The sequence below is a fragment of the Sinocyclocheilus rhinocerous genome, unplaced genomic scaffold (genome assembly GCF_001515625.1).
Source record: "Sinocyclocheilus rhinocerous isolate Xijiao unplaced genomic scaffold, SAMN03320098_v1.1 scaffold1930, whole genome shotgun sequence".
NCBI classification, from domain to species: Eukaryota; Metazoa; Chordata; class Actinopteri; order Cypriniformes; family Cyprinidae; genus Sinocyclocheilus; species Sinocyclocheilus rhinocerous.
The window spans coordinates 327,443-345,767 of NW_015661869.1; the positions used below are offsets into that span (position 1 = coordinate 327,443).

The 18,325-nt window shown below is 36.1% G+C and overlaps 1 protein-coding gene across 1 annotated transcript in view; it reads left to right on the top strand.

Moving 5' to 3' along the window:
- LOC107726570 (serine/threonine-protein kinase PAK 6-like) overlaps positions 1-18,325 on the top strand; it is a 35,481-nt gene that overhangs the window by 11,801 nt on the left and 5,355 nt on the right. Inside the window, exon 2 of the mRNA XM_016536200.1 lies at positions 12,985-13,210. Coding sequence (XP_016391686.1) covers positions 13,007-13,210 — 204 coding nt within the window. The 5' untranslated portion in view covers positions 12,985-13,006. The remainder of the gene's footprint in view (positions 1-12,984; positions 13,211-18,325) is intronic.

Genomic DNA, 18,325 nt, shown 5'->3' on the forward strand with positions numbered 1-18,325 from the left:
TGGCTTAAGTAAATTTTTCATCTCAGTTTTTATTACTCATTTAAAATTAGACAAATCTGCTATTATTTTAATCTCCAATCTGTTATTTATCAGTTCAGATCGTTTTTTAATGCTTCGATAACTAGCAGAAGACACTAACTAGTTTAAAATTCCAGTTGCGCGGATGGGGCACGTTGTAACACTGCGTTACAATGTGCTATTCTATGACATTAGCGATGTAATTTACACTATTTACTTTAATGAATGTTAATGAGAAACAACGAGAAACAGGTGAATAAAGTACTATTTACTTTAATGAATGTTAATGAGAAACAACGAGAAACAGGTGAATAAAGACTGACAGTCAATGTTTAATGTTTAGAAATTATTATTTCAAGACATGTAAAGCATTTTTGCTAGTTTATGTGGGCCGTCCCAAGCATGGTTGCAATGTTCATTGTCAAACTCCAAAATCAGATTATTTTTCATTCTTAAAAAACGGCATTATTTTATTTGAATTTAAAAAAAAAAAAAATTTTATTAACAAAATATTTTAGTTTGTCTTGTATATCTTTTTTTCATTCGATCAGATAACATTTTAAGCTGTCATATGGTCATGTTACAACGTGCCCCTCAGATGTTACAATGTACCCCACCTACGGGGCATGTTGTCACATTACACTTCCATTTTTTGAGGGTAAATAAAGAAAAACATATACACTGTAATTAAGAAACAAAGCGACATATTTGTACTAGACACGTGTAAAATTACTGTGGATAAAAAAATTATATTCTGAACCAACGTGGATTTACACAAACCGAGAAAGTCAAAAAGTGTTACTTTGTGCCCCCGCTTAATAAAAAACGAAACTAAATATAATCACTTTGACATTACATACAAAACTGAACTATTTTAATAGCTGAAACAGTAGTAGGCCTACAAGCTGTTTTGGGAGAAGGGGGGAAAAAGACGGTCTCGGGTCGGACTCGGGGCCGGGCCAGGGCCTATATTTGAGGCCCGTGCAGGGCTCTAATCAGGAGGAACCCTGAGCCTGAAATGTGCTCGATATCATCAGATCTGTTTTATTAAACATAAACGTTACATGTTCAGCACTGTTTTCTCAATGCTGTCTTTGTTTTAAGGATGTGTCTGGTGTCTGAGTCTGATAGATGAAGTTCCTGGATTCAGTAACACACACAGATCAATATTCACCCCGAGTCCTCATGCAAACACAAACACAAACAGATAGTCTTGCTGTCTAGAGAAGCACTTCTTCTCAAGGACAACCAGTTAAATGGGTGTTTACTGTTATTGTCAGTTTTTAATAGACTGTCATTTCTAAATGTATGCTGCTGAAAAAAATGTCAGTGATCAGGAATTCTCAGTTTTTGCAATGAATTATCAAGATCAGATCAAAATGATTCTAAGGAGAAACATCTGAAATATCTTCAGCATCATCTGTCTCGGAGAAATAACTGAGGCTTTAAAGCAAGGCACTACATGCAAAACCATTGTTTTTTCATGCACAGATACATTTTTATATTTTGGACTGTTTTGCTTCCATAACATGTTCAGACTAGTGGCAAGAAAAACTACAAAATGCACATTTAAGTGTTTATTTTATTATGCTTTATTTATTTATTTTTTAATCTTACTTATTTATTTAATTTTTTAAAATCTTCTTTCTTTCTTTCTTTCATTCTTTCTTTCTATAGATTTAAATGACAATATATAATATATCATGTAACATTTTATTTAAACATGGTGACTGTATTGTTTTTCTGGCTGCTGACAGTATTTTCTAATTTATGGAGTGATAAAAAGAGTTATCCAAAAATATGACAACAACCAGGCTTCATCCAAAGATCAGGTTTCTGGTCTGGAAGCAGTAAACCGGTTTCCTCACCTGAATATGTTCGTAGATTTGTGTTGAATGTTTAGACGTGGAAAGCAGTTATCTTCGTAATGGATATTTTAATTGTAAACATTTCAGTTAATGAGTACTGGCAGTGTCGTGTAAACATGACTGAGAGTGCAAAAAGCGGAGGAACAGACAAACCGATTCAATTAAAGGGGTCATATGAATGCGATTTCAATTTTTCCTTTCTCTTTGGAGTGTCACAAGCTCTTGGTGCATAAAGAAGATCTGTAAAGTTGCAAAGACTAAAGTCTCAAATCCAAAGAGATATTCTTTATAAAGTTAAGCTGGCACCACTCCGATTGATTCAAACTCAAACTCGATTCACTAGCAAAAACCAGATCAAAAGAGCCATATATATATATATATATATATATTTCTTTTTTTTCTTCGAATTTCGACATCACTTGTAATGTTTTTAAAAAGCACGTAGAGTGATGGGTGAAACGGAGCTTTTCGAAACTCTGAATCAGTTAAACCATTGCATCACAAAATGATTCACTGTTTCGAAGCGCTCCGATCGGATCGCGTATCGCGAATCATTCGATGTTCGAGTTCGGGACTTCAAACCGCGTATTAGATCGGGGGCCCTATCATACACTCAGTGCAATGCGACGCCAGGTGCGACGCAAGTGTTTTTTGCTAGGTTATCATTTTCATGTTCGATGTTCTGACGATTTGTGCTACCCTGTCAGATTTTGCTACCTCCCATTACAACAGTTGGTTGCATAATTCGACAGCGAAAAATGCTACCTATCAGATTTTGCTTTCAGCATGATATTAATGTGGTGTGAAGCTTTATTAACCTGCACACCTACTCCAACCCTAAACCTAACCTTACAGTATTAAAAATACAGTGTTGGTAGCATAATCCGATAGATAGCATTATTTGTTAGAACACTGGCACCACGTTGTTTAAATAGCAAATGCACTTGCGCCCATCTGTTCGCCCATGAGAGTGCTGGTCTGAAAATTAGGTTTGTTGAGGTGCGTTGCTATTTTGAGGCAACTGATAACGATTGCGCCATTGACCAACTAAAACCTGGTCTAAAGTAATTGGCGCTGTATTTATTTATTTATTTATTTAAAGGACGCGTTAGTAATATGTGCCTATAGGTGGGTGCACAACGCGCGTGCACTCTGCTTATTACACACACAGAGACGCGCAGCAGCACACACACATACCAAATATTAAAAATGAAAGGATTAAAATGTAAAAGATTATTATTGTGAACATAAAGATAAAAATGTCTACATGTCATGATGGATAGTCATTGCAGACCATGTATCAGACCATGTGCTTAGATCGTTAAAATAGGGCCCCGGGACTTCAGAGCGGGTTCATGAATCATTTGATTTAGATCGGAACTTCGGATCGAGCGGGTTCGCGAATCATTCCGCGATTGAATCAGGACTTCGAAATGCGGATCGCGAATCATTTGGTCTATTTCGGAACTTCGGATCAGGTTCGTGCAGCTTTTTTGTGTAGTAAAACCATGGGTAATTTTCGTAAGGCACGAGTTGCCAGGTTAACAAAAAAATAAATAAATAAAAAAGTAATACATTTATATCTTAAAGGGATAGTTCACCCAAAAATGAAAATTTTAGGTTTATCTGCTTACCCCCAGGGCATCCAAGATGTAGGTGACTTTGTTTCTTCAGTAGAACACAAATGAAGATTTTTAACACAAACCGTTGCAGTCTGTCAGTCATATAATGGAGGTGAATGGGAATCACGGCTTTGAGAGTCAAAAAAACATACACAAACAAAACCAGATTAAACCCTGCGGCTCGTGACGATATATTGATGTGTAAAGACCCGAAACGATCGGTCTGTGCAAGAAACTGAACAGTAGTTATATAGTTTTTTACCTCTGATCCACCGCATTGTCCGAACTGTCCTGAGTGCATTCTCAACAGCCGGCGCGTGACGCGTCTTCTTCTTCTTCTTGCTTTACGGCGGATCACAGACTTATAAGTGCATTACCGCCACCTATCTCTCAAATGGACCATTGACACTCCTAATTGAGATTGTAGATAGAGTGTCAATGGTCCGTTTGAGAGATAGGTTAATAAGATAAGGTAGAATTATAAGTGCTACCTAAGTGGAGAAAAAAGCTCACAGCCTTAAAAGATATGTATTGTAATTGAAATACAGTCATACACAGATAAAGTGCAATAAAATAAACACTCAAATATATTTTTAGATGCTTTTTTCCAATAGTCTGAAAAAAGATGTTATGGAAGCAAAATATCAAAACTGAACAAACTTTTTGCCTGTTGTGTCTTACTTTAAATGAGAAAGGCCTCCTTATTTTCGTGTGAACTGCATCAGCTTCATAATGTCCCATTTAGATGTCATTCATTAAACAGCCAAATGTCTATCTAGGCATTGTTTTAGCAAACTCACAACCCACTTGTCTCATTGAATGTCCTGTTTTATTCGGAAGTATGCCATATTATGGGAGTAAAATGTGTTTGAATGCTTTGGAGCATCAGAGGGTTTCTGACGTCGCTCCAGTCAAAGGGAATCAGAGGTGCTTAGTGGTTTTGTCGATTTCCAGTCGATCTCCTCCAGGCTGAGCAAACGCTGTGTGTTTCTCTTCCTGTTCAGTCATCTTACAGGAAGAAAGATTAAGACATTTGCTGCTTAAAGATAGCATATCTACAAATATCACAAGAGTCCAATCTTTTGAGATATAAGAGTTCATCGTATTATGAAACATATGCCACTTTCAGGACTCATTATGTCCCACGCAGTCCAAAGGGAGCGCTTACTGAAATTAAACTGAAATTATATTTCACATTTATTTTCTTAAACTAAATTATGACTGGTGCAAAAACTTTTCTGACATTATAAGTGGACCTTAGGGAGAAAAAAAAAACCCATAAGAAAAGTAATGAAAGTATAATATGAGCCTTTTAAATGCTACGTTATACACTGTAAAAATTTGGAATAATTTGCTTAATGTTTTAAATAAATACATGGAGGATGTTGTATTTATTTTTAATAAATAATTAAATTGTGCTATAAAATTATACAATTTAATAAAAAAGTGTATTATATAATAATATCATTAAAAAAGTAAATATAAACATTACGCTTTTATCTCCCCAAAACATCCAGGAATTTTGATGTTATAGGAAAAATAGATTAATGTTTATAAAAATAATTATTGTTTTATTTTTGTATTTTATATGCAGAATATTTACTTTATTCATTTTTCATGCATCAGAGGATTAAAGGGTTAGTTCACCCAAAAATGAAAATTAGGCTGCGTTTTACTCACCCCCGAGGCATCCTAGGTGTATATGACTTTCTTCTTTCAGACGAATCCAGTCAGAGTTATATAAAAAATTGTCTTTGATCTTTCAAGCTCTATCATTGCAGTCAGCGGGTGTTGCAGTGCTTCAGGCCAAAAGAAGTGAAATAAAAAGTGCCCATGCATAAAAAAAGAATGTCTCACACGGCTCCGGGGGGTGAACAAAGGCCTCCTGTAGCGAATCCATGTGTTTTTGTAAGAAAAATATCCATATTCAAAACGTAATAATCAATTTTTATTTAACTTCTTTTGGACTGAAGTAATGCAACACCCGCTGACTGCAATGATAGAGCTTGAAAGATCAAAGACAATTTTTTATATAACACTGACTGGATTCGTCTGAAAGAAGAAAGTCATATACACCTAGGATGACTTGAGGGTGAGTAAAACGCAGCCTAATTTTCATTTTTGGGTGAACTAAGCCTTTAATTCAGTGTTACTTGCCATTTCTTTGTAATTATTTGTGAGATTTACTGCAAATTTCTGAGTGAAAATTAAATAATTTTTTTAAGTAAAATGTTTTCAGTGCATAAGTCTGTCAAGAGTCAAGACTCAAGTAATTTTAAAATAGATTCATTACCTGAACTGAACTAGAAAAAAACCCAACATAAAATCTACAAGGTCAGTCAACGTCCTTGCCTTTCAGAGAGCTCAGCAGCAAGAAGACAATAACATGAAAGGATGTTTTCCTGAGCAGAGCGAGGGTTATTAGCAGTCCTTCAGTGTGACGGGAGGTCAGCTGCTTTCTCAGTCTTTTATCAAGTTAATGCACTTTGAACTCAAGGAACCAGAGGCCTTCAGCGTTCCCCGTCTGTCATTTAAAGGGCAGGGAGAATGAGTAAGCCCTAATTGAGCAGATATACTTCATTTCACATGCGAACACATCCGACAGCGGTGCTCTCATGCACAAAACAGCCTTCGATGTACAGGAGGAAGATGTACATTTCAGAGACAGCATTAGAAATGCTGACAGTGAATCAGTAGATACGTGTTGGGTTTTCTATTTTAAGAACAAAGATGACTTGATATTTCTTTTGCTTTGAGGTAATGCAACACATTTTGGCCAGATTTTGTGAAACTCTGCAACAAAAGGACAAAAATAGACATGTTTAAACACTGTTTAAACACTGAAATGATTAATTATTTCAGCTCCATCACTGTAGGTTTGGAATCACAAGCTTATAATATGCCCATTTTAATTGAAGCAATTTTTTTGTATCATGGTAGCACCAGTGTTGTGAGATACAATTATAGTTTTTATTAACAGTTTGAATTAGTGTTTATTTTTAAACTTTCTCTTCTATTTTTAATTTTTGTTAAAGTTTTAGTAATTTTGTAGTGTGTTTTGGTTGTGAGATACTATTATAATTTTTATTAATAGTTTGAATTAGTTTTTGTTTTTATATTTTTAATTTCCATTATATTTTTTTGTAAAAGTTTTAGTAATTTTATTGTGCGTTTTGTCATTTTTATTAGTTTTTTTATTTACTTTTAATTTATTTTTATTTCTATTTTAGTATTAGTTACTTTAGTACATCAAGTTAAACTAAATGAAAATGAGAGATGTTTCTTTGGAAACTAGATAAAATAAGTGTTTTTAATATTTTATTTCAGCTAACATTTTTATTTCAAGTAACAAACATGTTTTTTTAATGGTTTTATTATTAATTGACTATAATAACCCTGCAGTACTATTGTATTCTTTAAAGTAGCATGTAAATAAATGCTAAATGATATCCAAAATGATGGCAAAACATAGCTTAATGTAGTGACTTTATCAATTTTAAAATATCATGCGTTTTACTTCATGCATAATGCGTTTTAACTAGTGCTGTCAAACTATTAATCGCAATTAATTGCATCCAAAATAAAAGTTTTTGTTTACATGATATATGTGTGTGTGCTGTGTATATTTATTATGTATATAGAACTAAACACACATGCATGTATGTAACGTGGGGTTTGGGTTTTGTTTGGGTTTCATGTTCATTGCTCTCATGTCTTTTATTTTGGAGTTTAGTCATGGTCCCTGTCTAGTCATGTGATTCCCTTGCCCTCATGTTATCCTGCGATTGGTTCTTTGGTTCATGTGTCATGTTCTCATTGGTTGTGTTAGTCATGTGTCCTGTCTCTCATTGGTTGGTTCCTGTAATGTGACCCTTGTTGTGTGATATAAATAGCCCTCATGTTGCCATTATCTCTTGTCGAGTATTGATGTTGTAACCTGCTGTCGGTGAGTCAAGTCTGTTCATGCCAAGTCAAGTCTCTGTTTGGATTATGTTAGTATTTTGGATAACTTTTGGAATGAAGCTGCACTTGGGTTCTTAAACTCGCCTTCAGTAGAATTACGGCTTACAGAATACTTGACCACCAAAATGAACCCAGCAGATTGTCTCGTTCTACTTCACCAAGGAAACCAGCCCATTGAGGATTATGTGGCGGACTTTTGTAAGTTGTGTCATTTGGTGGACTTTCATGATACCTTCTTGAAAGACGCAATACCCCTCAATGGACTCTTGAGAAATATATTGACTTTGCTTTGTTGCTGGCTGGTTCACCTTTTACTGTGGGAAGTGCGGATGAGGAGCCCCGCAACTGTGCTGTACCCTCTGCTCCAGAGCATTTTCACGTCCCGACCGTTATGTCAGGAGTTGTTCACATCATGCCTGCCAAGCCAAAGCCTGCTTGCGTCATGTCTGCCACTCAAGAGTCTCGTCTCAAGATGACCGCCACGCCTGAGTCCCCGGCCAAGATGGCCGCCACGCCAGAGCCTTGACCCATCATGGCCACCACACCTGAATCTCGCCATGCCACAGTCGTCATGCCACGGATACCATGCAAGTTTCGCCTAAGGATTTTTTGGGGGAAGGTTATAGTACCCAAGTTCCTGTGGATGCAGAGCTTGGGCCAGGACTGATTGCCAGTGTGATGTACCCACCATTGATGTCAGTACGAACAGCTGGCATCCCCAGGGCCTCAGCACGGGCTATCACAGAGACTGTTCCCCTATCCTCAGTACTTCCTGTTATGGCGGTAGCCATCCTGAGTGTGTGGGCAGCACACTGCACTCCAGAAGTCTCTCCTGTCCCTGAGTCTGTCCCAGAGGCCTCTCCTGTTCATGTATCTGCTCCAGTGCCTCCAGAGGTGGCCGTTTCTGCTGCAGAACCTCCTGAGGTGGTGCCCTCTTCTGAACTCTCTGCCTGTCCTGTCACGGCCAAGGAGGCCGTTCCTGAACTCTCTGTGCTCTCTGTTCCAGTCCCGCCTGATCCGCCTTGGTGGATCCCTGCTTGGCTGTGGTGGTCATCTGTTCCACTGTGCGGATTTCTGCTCCTGTCTGCTCTGCTGACCAAGTGGTCCTCTGCTCTGCCCTGCACTGCCGGCTCCACCATGGCTTCATGCTCCTCTGGATCTGACCTGGTGGTCTCCTACTCCACTGTTCCACAGTCTGCCTCTGATCCACGACCCAGGTCCTCCAGAGTTTCACTTTCTGCCACTGCTCCACGGCCCAGGTCTCCCAGTGTTTCACTCTGCCATTTATCCACGGTCCATGTCATGATCCTAGTCCTGTTCCCCTTCACGGGCCTGGCCCTCCATCCCTCCCCCTCTTCTGCCTTCGCTCCACCACCCTCCTGGACTTGTTAGGTTTGGGTTTTGTTTGGGCATCTGGAGCCGCCCTTAGAGGGGCGGATATGTAACATGGGGTTTGGCAATTATTTGTGAAATTTACATGCAATTTCTGAGTGAAAATTAAGTAAATTCTGCACCTTTTTTTCAGTGCATAAGTCTCAATCATTTTAAAATAGATTCATTACCTGAACTGAACTAGAAAAAAACCCAACATAAAATCTACAAGGTCAGTCAACGTCCTTGCCTTTCAGAGAGCTCAGCAGCAAGAAGACAATAACATGAAAGGATGTTTTCCTGAGCAGAGCGAGGGTTATTAGCAGTCCTTCAGTGTGACGGGAGGTCAGCTGCTTTCTCAGTCTTTTATCAAGTTAATGCACTTTGAACTCAAGGAACCAGAGGCCTTCAGCGTTCCCCGTCTGTCATTTAAAGGGCAGGGAGAATGAGTAAGCCCTAATTGAGCAGATATACTTCATTTCACATGCGAACACATCCGACAGCGGTGCTCTCATGCACAAAACAGCCTTCGATGTACAGGAGGAAGATGTACATTTCAGAGACAGCATTAGAAATGCTGACAGTGAATCAGTAGATACGTGTTGGGTTTTCTATTTTAAGAACAAAGATGACTTGATATTTCTTTTGCTTTGAGGTAATGCAACACATTTTGGCCAGATTTTGTGAAACTCTGCAACAAAAGGACAAAAATAGACATGTTTAAACACTGTTTAAACACTGAAATGATTAATTATTTCAGCTCCATCACTGTAGGTTTGGAATCACAAGCTTATAATATGCCCATTTTAATTGAAGCAATTTTTTTGTATCATGGTAGCACCAGTGTTGTGAGATACAATTATAGTTTTTATTAACAGTTTGAATTAGTGTTTATTTTTAAACTTTCTCTTCTATTTTTAATTTTTGTTAAAGTTTTAGTAATTTTGTAGTGTGTTTTGGTTGTGAGATACTATTATAATTTTTATTAATAGTCTGAATTAGTTTTTGTTTTTATATTTTTAATTTCCATTATATTTTTTTGTAAAAGTTTTAGTAATTTTATTGTGCGTTTTGTCATTTTTATTAGTTTTTTTATTTACTTTTAATTTATTTTTATTTCTATTTTAGTATTAGTTACTTTAGTACATCAAGTTAAACTAAATGAAAATGAGAGATGTTTCTTTGGAAACTAGATAAAATAAGTGTTTTTAATATTTTATTTCAGCTAACATTTTTATTTCAAGTAACAAACATGTTTTTTTAATGGTTTTATTATTAATTGACTATAATAACCCTGCAGTACTATTGTATTCTTTAAAGTGGCATGTAAATAAATGCTAAATGATATCCAAAATGATGGCAAAACATAGCTTAATGTAGTGACTTTATCAATTTTAAAATATCATGCGTTTTACTTCATGCATAATGCGTTTTAACTAGTGCTGTCAAACTATTAATCGCAATTAATTGCATCCAAAATAAAAGTTTTTGTTTACATGATATATGTGTGTGTGCTGTGTATATTTATTATGTATATAGAACTAAACACACATGCATGTATGTAACGTGGGGTTTGGGTTTTGTTTGGGTTTCATGTTCATTGCTCTCATGTCTTTTATTTTGGAGTTTAGTCATGGTCCCTGTCTAGTCATGTGATTCCCTTGCCCTCATGTTATCCTGCTATTGGTTCTTTGGTTCATGTGTCATGTTCTCATTGGTTGTGTTAGTCATGTGTCCTGTCTCTCATTGGTTGGTTCCTGTAATGTGACCCTTGTTGTGTGATATAAATAGCCCTCATGTTGCCATTATCTCTTGTCGAGTATTGATGTTGTAACCTGCTGTCGGTGAGTCAAGTCTGTTCATGCCAAATCAAGTCTCTGTTTGGATTATGTTAGTATTTTGGATCACTTTTGGAATGAAGCTGCACTTGGGTTCTTAAACTCGCCTTCAGTAGAATTACGCCTTACAGAATACTTGACCACCAAAATGAACCCAGCAGATTGTCTCGTTCTACTTCACCAAGGAAACCAGCCCATTGAGGATTATGTGGCGGACTTTTGTAAGTTGTGTCATTTGGTGGACTTTCATGATACCTTCTTGAAAGACGCAATACCCCTCAATGGACTCTTGAGAAATATATTGACTTTGTTGCTGGCTGGTTCACCTTTTACTGTGGGAAGTGCGGATGAGGAGCCCCGCAACTGTGCTGTACCCTCTGCTCCAGAGCATTTTCACGTCCCGACCGTTATGTCAGGAGTTGTTCACGTCATGCCTGCTAAGCCAAAGCCTGCTTGCGTCATGTCTGCCACTCAAGAGTCTCGTCTCAAGATGACCGCCACGCCTGAGTCCCCGGCCAAGATGGCCGCCACGCCAGAGCCTTGACCCATCATGGCCACCACACCTGAATCACGCCATGCCACAGTCGTCATGCCACGGATACCATGCAAGTTTCGCCTAAGGATTTTTTGGGGGAAGGTTATAGTACCCAAGTTCCTGTGGATGCAGAGCTTGGGCCAGGACTGATTGCCAGTGTGATGTACCCACCATTGATGTCAGTACGAACAGCTGGCATCCCCAGGGCCTCAGCACGGGCTATCACAGAGACCGTTCCCCTATCCTCAGTACTTCCTGTTATGGCGGTAGCCATCCTGAGTGTGTGGGCAGCACACTGCACTCCAGAAGTCTCTCCTGTCCCTGAGTCTGTCCCAGAGGCCTCTCCTGTTCATGTATCTGCTCCAGTGCCTCCAGAGGTGGCCGTTTCTGCTGCAGAACCTCCTGAGGTGGTGCCCTCTTCTGAACTCTCTGCCTGTCCTGTCACGGCCAAGGAGGCCGTTCTTGAACTCTCTGTGCTCTCTGTTCCAGTCCCGCCTGATCCGCCTTGGTGGATCCCTGCTTTGCTGTGGTGGTCATCTGTTCCACTGTGCGGATTTCTGCTCCTGTCTGCTCTGCTGACCAAGTGGTCCTCTGCTCTGCCCTGCACTGCCGGCTCCACCATGGCTTCATGCTCCTCTGGATCTGACCTGGTGGTCTCCTACTCCACTGTTCCACAGTCTGCCTCTGATCCACGACCCAGGTCCTCCAGAGTTTCACTTTCTGCCACTGCTCCACGGCCCAGGTCTCCCAGTGTTTCACTCTGCCATTTATCCACGGTCCATGTCATGATCCTAGTCCTGTTCCCCTTCACGGGCCTGGCCCTCCATCCCTCCCCCTGTTCTGCCTTCGCTCCACCACCCTCCTGGACTTGTTAGGTTTGGGTTTTGTTTGGGCATCTGGAGCCGCCCTTCGAGGGGCGGGTATGGAACATGGGGTTTGGGTTTCATGTTCATTGCTCTCATGTCTTTTATTTTGGAGTTTAGTCATGGTCCCTGTCTAGTCATGTGATTCTCTTGCCCTCATGTTATCCTGCTATTGATTCTTTGGTTCATGTGTCATGTCCTCATTGGTTGTGTTAGTCATGTGACCCTTGTTGTTTGATATAAATAGCCCTCATGTTGCCATTGTCTCCTGTCGAGTATTGATGTTGTAACCTGCTGTTGGTGAGTTAAGTCTGTTCATGCCAAGTCTCTGTTTGGATTATGTTAGTATTTTGGATCACTTTTAGAATAAAGCTGCACTTGGGTTCTTAAACTCGCCTTCAGTAGACTGCTTGTTGCAGTGTATATATTTCAGAAAAATGTTATGTTTATATATTACATAGATTTATATATAATATAAATTATATTAATATAAATATATACATGTAAATATTTTCAAAATATATACTGTATGTGTGTGTATTTATATATATATATATATATACATAATAAATATACACAGTACACACACATATATATTATGTAAACAAAAACTTTTATTTTGGATGTGATTAATCGTTTGACAGCACTAATTATAATGCATTCATAATGTACATTGTGATGCATTATATATTTTCTTCAATAATTATAGCCAAAGTTATACTTACAGATTTATTTTTACATCTGAAATTGGTTGTCATGTTTTAATGCATTGTATTATCTGTGTAAATAGGAATAGATAAGTATTATATTATAATTAATGCATTAAAATACTTTTGTAACGAATTAAATGTAAATGCTTCAAGTAAAGCCTTACCTAATTGTGTTCATATTTAACTGTTTTGAAAGGTCTCTGCTGTAGTATCTGACAATGTTTCGCAAAAAGAAGAAGAAGAGGCCAGAGATTTCAGCGCCGAAGAACTTTGAGCATCGCGTTCATACGTCGTTCGATGTGAAGCGAGGAGTCTTTGTCGGTCTTCCCACACAATGGCAGAGTTTAATAGAAAACCTCCGGAGACCCAAACCCATGGTGGACCCGTCCCGGATCACGCTGGTGGAGCTCAAACCAAAGAAGGTCAGAATTACATCAAATTAATGTGAAGAAATATCCTACAATAGCAGGATAGACCATTTCAGTTTACTTTCAGTCCACTTTGAGTTGATTGTAAACTGCATAGCAACAGCCTGGAAAACACCGTAAGCATGGATCGACTTCAGCATAAGCATACTTTATTTTTCCCAAAATATTTTTGTGTGAATTGAGTAAATATTGCGTACATATTGGATTTCAGTATATTCAAATAAATATATTATGCTGAGAAAACATAAACGAAAACTGCTTTGAGAAGCTTCAAAACCCTCTCAATATCATTTAGCCAAAAAAAATGACGATAAACTCTAAATTGCTTCTCAGCATGTGAAGTTTTATTGTAACAACAATTTCATTGAACAATTTGTAAATACATCAACAACAGCATGTCTTTGCATTGCAAGATTAGGATCAGGTGCATTAAAGAAAAAATAGATAGAATAAAAAAAATTAAAGGTTGAGGGCTTTTCTTGTAAATGATATTCTTCTATTATAGCAAAAAGGTTTCATTGCATTTTTATTTTTCACCAACTTAAGGGCTGTAATAAAATTTTCTTGTAAAACCTTCTTCAATAATCTTTGTTTAAAAAAATCTTTTTTCACAGTGTAGCTGCAGGTAATTTACATTTCTTAGTATTTGTAACCCAAAAGGTCCTGTAAACTTAAAAATAAGTTGCTTTTCTATTTTTACGGTTTTTTTATTTAATGCTCTTCACTTTTTGTAGAATATTGTGCACTGATTAATTATTCACAATAAAAGATGAAATGGAAATGAGAATAAATTTAAATATTGTTTTTTTTATTTACAGTACTTAATTCATATCACTTTAAAGTCACATGATGTATGAAATACATCAAATTGCTTCTCAAATTGCTTTTGTTACAACAATTTTATTGAACAATTTGTAGAAACCGCTTGGCAACAGCATGTTTTTTGCGTTAGTAGTGTATGTTCAAGTGAAAAAAAAGAATAAAAAAAATAAAATTAAAGGGCTAGGACTTTTGTTGTAAATTATATTCTTGTATTATAGCAAAACGTTTTAATGCATTTTTATTTTTCCCCAGCTTAAGGGCTGAATTTCTTGAAAAACGTACTTCAATAAACATTGTTTACAACTTCAAAAAATACATTTTCACACTTCTTAATATCTGTGACCCCAAAGGTCCCATAAACTAAAAAAGGTTGCTTTTTTTATTTTCGTTTTTACATTTTTTTTATTTGATGCTTTTCACTTTTTGTAGAAAAACAAAAATAGGAAAAAATAGATTAAAGACAAAAATAGAGAAAAGAAATCAAATAAAAGGGCTAGGGCTTTTCTTGTAAATTATATTATTCTATTATAGAACCGTAAGGGCTGACGTTGTATTTTCTTGTATTATTTTCTAGTAAAATGTGCTTGTATTTTTTTTTATGTACAACTTTGAAAAATCGATTTCAAGTAATTCACATTTCTTAATATTTGTGACTCAAAATGTCCCGTAAACTGGAAAACATGTCGTTGTTTTTTTTCAGCGTCTCTCATGCTGATTCTTGACTCATTATTACGATTATAGCAGCACGTTGATTCTCCACAGCCTCCTCAATGTGTCAGCAAAGCAGCTGCGCTGGTCCAGTTTTGGCTTTGGCCTGACTCGGGACAGAGAATACCCGAGCTTCTCAAACATCTAAAGATCTCTGCTCTTCTGTGCACAAACATATGCTTTCATAGAGAACTGCTTGCGTTGAATTAGCCCTGCTTCATGAATGTGACGTCAGAGAAATTGATGGGAAAATCAACTGCTTTTTTTATACAAGGATGCAGTTGCTAAGGTGTTCCAAGCGGTTGCTAGGGTATTTGTTTGAGATTTGCACCTTCAGTCTCTTGTCGTTTCACGTCTCTGTATCTTCTATTCTGTCTCTGTCTGCCTCTGTCACTTCACTACGAATGAAGCACATGACAGCTGATGAATGCCATGTTTTTCCTCAAATGCCTAAATATATACTTATGCAACCAAAATATGTGGGAATATACTAGAAAATATAATGCAATATATTAAATAATACAAACTAGTGCTTGTATTTTTCAATATACTGCAATATGTGCATGGAATTGTATATTAATAAAAAATATAGAGCAATAAAGACAAATACTGCACTACATTTTACATGTAATAGCTTTATTGAAACACTAATTAATTTTCATGAGTTAATGCATGGGTTTACTTAAAGCTGACTTTATTTTCCATAATATTGAAACAAATATTAAAGGTTTATTTATTTATTTTTTTTGACAATATGTTGTATGTTTAGTACATGTTCAAATGTATTTATACTCCGACACAGAACCATATTTTATTATATGCATATTATGAAGCGTATTATTGAATATAAAATGACATACAATATGAGAAGTAAAAATGTTTTCACATATTTTTCAATATATGAAAAGTGACAATTGCTTATGTATTATTCAATATATTGGACTCAAAATGTCCCGTAAACTGGAAAACATGTCGTTGTTTTTCCCAGCGTCTCTCATGCTGATTCTTGACTCATTATTACGATTATAGCAGCACGTTGATTCTCCACAGCCTCCTCAATGTGTCAGCAAAGCAGCTGCGCTGGTCCAGTTTTGGCTTTGGCCTGACTCGGGACAGAGAATACAGCATTTAATCTCAGTGCTTGATGTTCCAGGCGTTTCTCCCCGAGGGCCGCTCCTGAACGGCGCTCAGAAACACATGTTTTTTCCTCTGTCACATTGGCTTCTTATCTATCACGGGCCTGCTGTGAACACTGATTCAGAGCGCTGAATCCTCGGAGGGCCGAGAGATTTATTACCTCACGCTGGCAATTAATAATGATGCATGCGGGCCACCAGCGCAGCGAGAGTCAGGCGGAAAAACTGCAACTCCAAGCAAAAGAGCCGAGCTTCTCAAACATCTAAAGATCTCTGCTCTTCTGTGCACAAACATATGCTTTCATAGAGAACTGCTTGCGTTGAATTAGCCCTGCTTCATGAATGTGACGTCAGAGAAATTGATGGGAAAATCAACTGCTTTTTTTATACAAGGATGCAGTTGCTAAGGTGTTCCAAGCGGTTGCTAGGGTATTTGTTTGAGATTTGCACCTTCAGTCTCTTGTCGTTTCACGTCTCTGTATCTTCTATTCTGTCTCTGTCTGCCTCTGTCACTTCACTACGAATGAAGCACATGACAGCTGATGAATGCCATGTTTTTCCTCAAATGCCTAAATATATACTTATGCAACCAAAATATGTGGGAATATACTAGAAAATATAATGCAATATATTAAATAATACAAACTAGTGCTTGTATTTTTCAATATACTGCAATATGTGCATGGAATTGTATATTAATAAAAAATATAGAGCAATAAAGACAAATACTGCACTACATTTTACATGCAATAGCTTTATTGAAACACTAATTAATTTTCATGAGTTAATGCATGGGTTTACTTAAAGCTGACTTTATTTTCCATAATATTGAAACAAATATTAAAGGTTTATTTTTATTTTTTTTTGACAATATGTTTAGTACATGTTCAAATGTATTTATACTCCGACACAGAACCATATTTTATTATATGCATATTATGAAGCGTATTATTGAATATAAAATGACATACAATATGAGAAGTAAAAATGTTTTCACATATTTTTCAATATATGAAAAGTGACAATTGCTTATGTATTATTCAATATATTGTTATATATTAACAGAATATATTATTCTGTATATTAAACTTATGAGGCGATATATTTTCTTTGTGTATCGGTAAGCATTGTGCGCTCCCTCCTCGGTTCGAACATACATTTAATTTAATTTATTGGGTTGTTTTCATACATTATTTATTGCTCTTCACATATTTTAGAATAACATGCACTGATGAATCATTCACAATAAGAACAGAAGAATATGTGCTATTTAATAAACAACCAAAAAGTCTAAACAATGTTCTAATAATATTTTATATTATTATAAAACGTATAAACAATATAAATGAGGGCTGCATAAATGGCATCAATAATTAACAAAACAGGCTCTTTGTTAAAAAGGTTTTACTTTATAACAATCAAATATCAGTAAACAAAACAAACATTTTGCTCACTTTCTTTTTTTATTATAAGGAAAAATACAACAAAACAGAAACAATTGTAAATAACAATTAAACGGCAATAAACAAAAACAAACAAAATATAGATAATATTGGAATAATATTTTATATTATGAATAATAATTTTACATTTTAGTATAAATAAATATATACATTTTATATTAATTTAAATTTTATACAATTATACATTCATATCAGTTGTAAATGAAGGCGACATAAATATAATCATCATCAATAATTAACAAAACAGCCTCTGTTTAAAAAAGAAGTTTTTACTTTGCTTTGTCCGTCAGTCCAATTTGCAGAAATGCCATTTTTCTCTCTTCTCTTTCTTTTTTATTATAAAGAAAAAACTAAAAACAAAAGCAATCATAAATAACAATTAAATACCAATAAACAAAAATATATAAATAACACTGTAAAAATATTTTGTATTATTATAAATAATTTATTTTATAGTATAATAAATAAATAGATGCCGTTTATATTATTATAAATAATAATAATAATAAAACTACATACCGGTGACATAAATGGCATCATCAGAAATGAACAAAACAGTATCTTTGTTTAAAAAAAAAATGATTTTTTTATTTTGTCCAATTGCAGAAATGGCATTTTTCTCTCTTCTCTTTTTTATTATAAAGAAAATTTTTTTAAACAAAAGCAAGCAATCATAAGTAACAATTAAACACCAATAAACACAAAAAAAAACATTGTAGAAATATTTGTATTATTTTGAACAATATATTTTATATTATAATAAATAAATAAATATATAGATATTAGGGATGTGCATCTCCATGACTCAGGCCGATACGATACGCCTCTCGATGCATAGCCAACGATAAGATACATTAAAGATACACATGAAGCAGTTACCGATACGATACGATACGATTCCGATTCGATTTGATTCAACACAATGCGATTCGATGCAATATGATGCAATGGAGAAAATATGATCACTTTTAATGCCTCGA